The sequence below is a fragment of the Penaeus monodon genome, chromosome 33, assembly GCF_015228065.2.
Source record: "Penaeus monodon isolate SGIC_2016 chromosome 33, NSTDA_Pmon_1, whole genome shotgun sequence".
NCBI classification, from domain to species: Eukaryota; Metazoa; Arthropoda; class Malacostraca; order Decapoda; family Penaeidae; genus Penaeus; species Penaeus monodon.
The window spans coordinates 30,998,987-31,000,090 of record NC_051418.1 but is presented as its reverse complement, the minus strand read 5'-3'; the positions used below and the strand labels follow the sequence as shown (position 1 = coordinate 31,000,090).

General features: G+C 35.7%; 1 protein-coding gene across 2 annotated transcripts in view; it reads left to right on the top strand.

The window, feature by feature from the left end:
* LOC119594373 (breast cancer type 2 susceptibility protein homolog) overlaps positions 1-1,104 on the top strand; it is a gene marked incomplete at its 3' end in the record, with an annotated part of 20,050 nt that overhangs the window by 11,529 nt on the left and 7,417 nt on the right. For both annotated transcript variants that reach the window (XM_037943432.1, XM_037943433.1), the window contains 2 exon segments: positions 120-202; positions 501-698. In XM_037943432.1, the coding sequence (XP_037799360.1) occupies positions 120-202; positions 501-698 (281 nt within the window).

The window sequence follows — 1,104 nt, the reverse complement described above, 5'->3', positions numbered from 1 at the left end:
ATTGCTATTAAGGAAGTGGTTCCCTGCTGTTTTATGTTTACTTCTATCTACTATATGATTGTAATTTCTTCACTGTGATGCTTGAATTGAGAAAGACTCAAAAATAAATTGTCACACAGGTCAACAGAAATGTTTCATGCGAGGTAGCAAGCATAAATGCCAGTAATGCAAGGATGTATCGATTTCTTGTAAAGGACCGAAGGTGAATATCTTATGTATTGTTATCTGTAAAGTTAGACTCCTATCCTCAATATTTTTTCCTTCTTTCATTGCTTTAAAAAATGGCAATCTATGAACTTTTTCTTTTTATACTGGATTTGAGATGTCTTAAAGAGTTATGAAAATGTATTTAAATTTTCATCAAACAGCTATTCACTATTCAAAATTGTCCCTCTATTTGTGATATTCTTTCTAAGTTTTTCTTCAAAAGAATAAACTAATCATTTGAAAATAACACACTTGGCATAAAGTCCTCATAAAGAAAGGTAATTTTCTGCCAGATGTGAAACTGTGTCCTGTGAAGATGGCTGCACCTTGGTTCCGAGCTCAGATGGATTCATAGGAGCCAAGGAAATTGAGCAAGGGTTTTTGGCAGCTCCAGGTGTTCACCCAGGCCTCGTGCCACCCTCCTGGGTCGTCAACCATTATCGCTGGATTGTGTGGAAGCTGGCGGCACTGGAGAGAAGGCTGCTCCATAAGTATGTACACGAAAATGCCTGGCTATCCAGTCAGCCTTTACTTCCTAAAAGAGTCAAATGAGGTGTTTTGTGAATGAAAAAAATATGTGTGTTTATATAAAACACATGGTTTTCTTGTTCTATTAAAAATGTAATTGATCATAACAGAACGAGTCCAAACATATAGACCACTAATTAATTTCAAGATTAAGACAGTTGATAAGTACATGACTCTGGAACTAGACTCACCAGGCTTGCATGTTGGTGTTTTTTCTGTAGTTTACATAGACATGAATAGATTGAAACACACCCTCTTGTGTGATTAAAAGTACACAGCAAATGAAGGGAAATGATTTTGTGTATGAATGTATATGAAAATATGCCATCTTGTGATAACCCTCTTAATGTAACTGATATCAATTGCTGA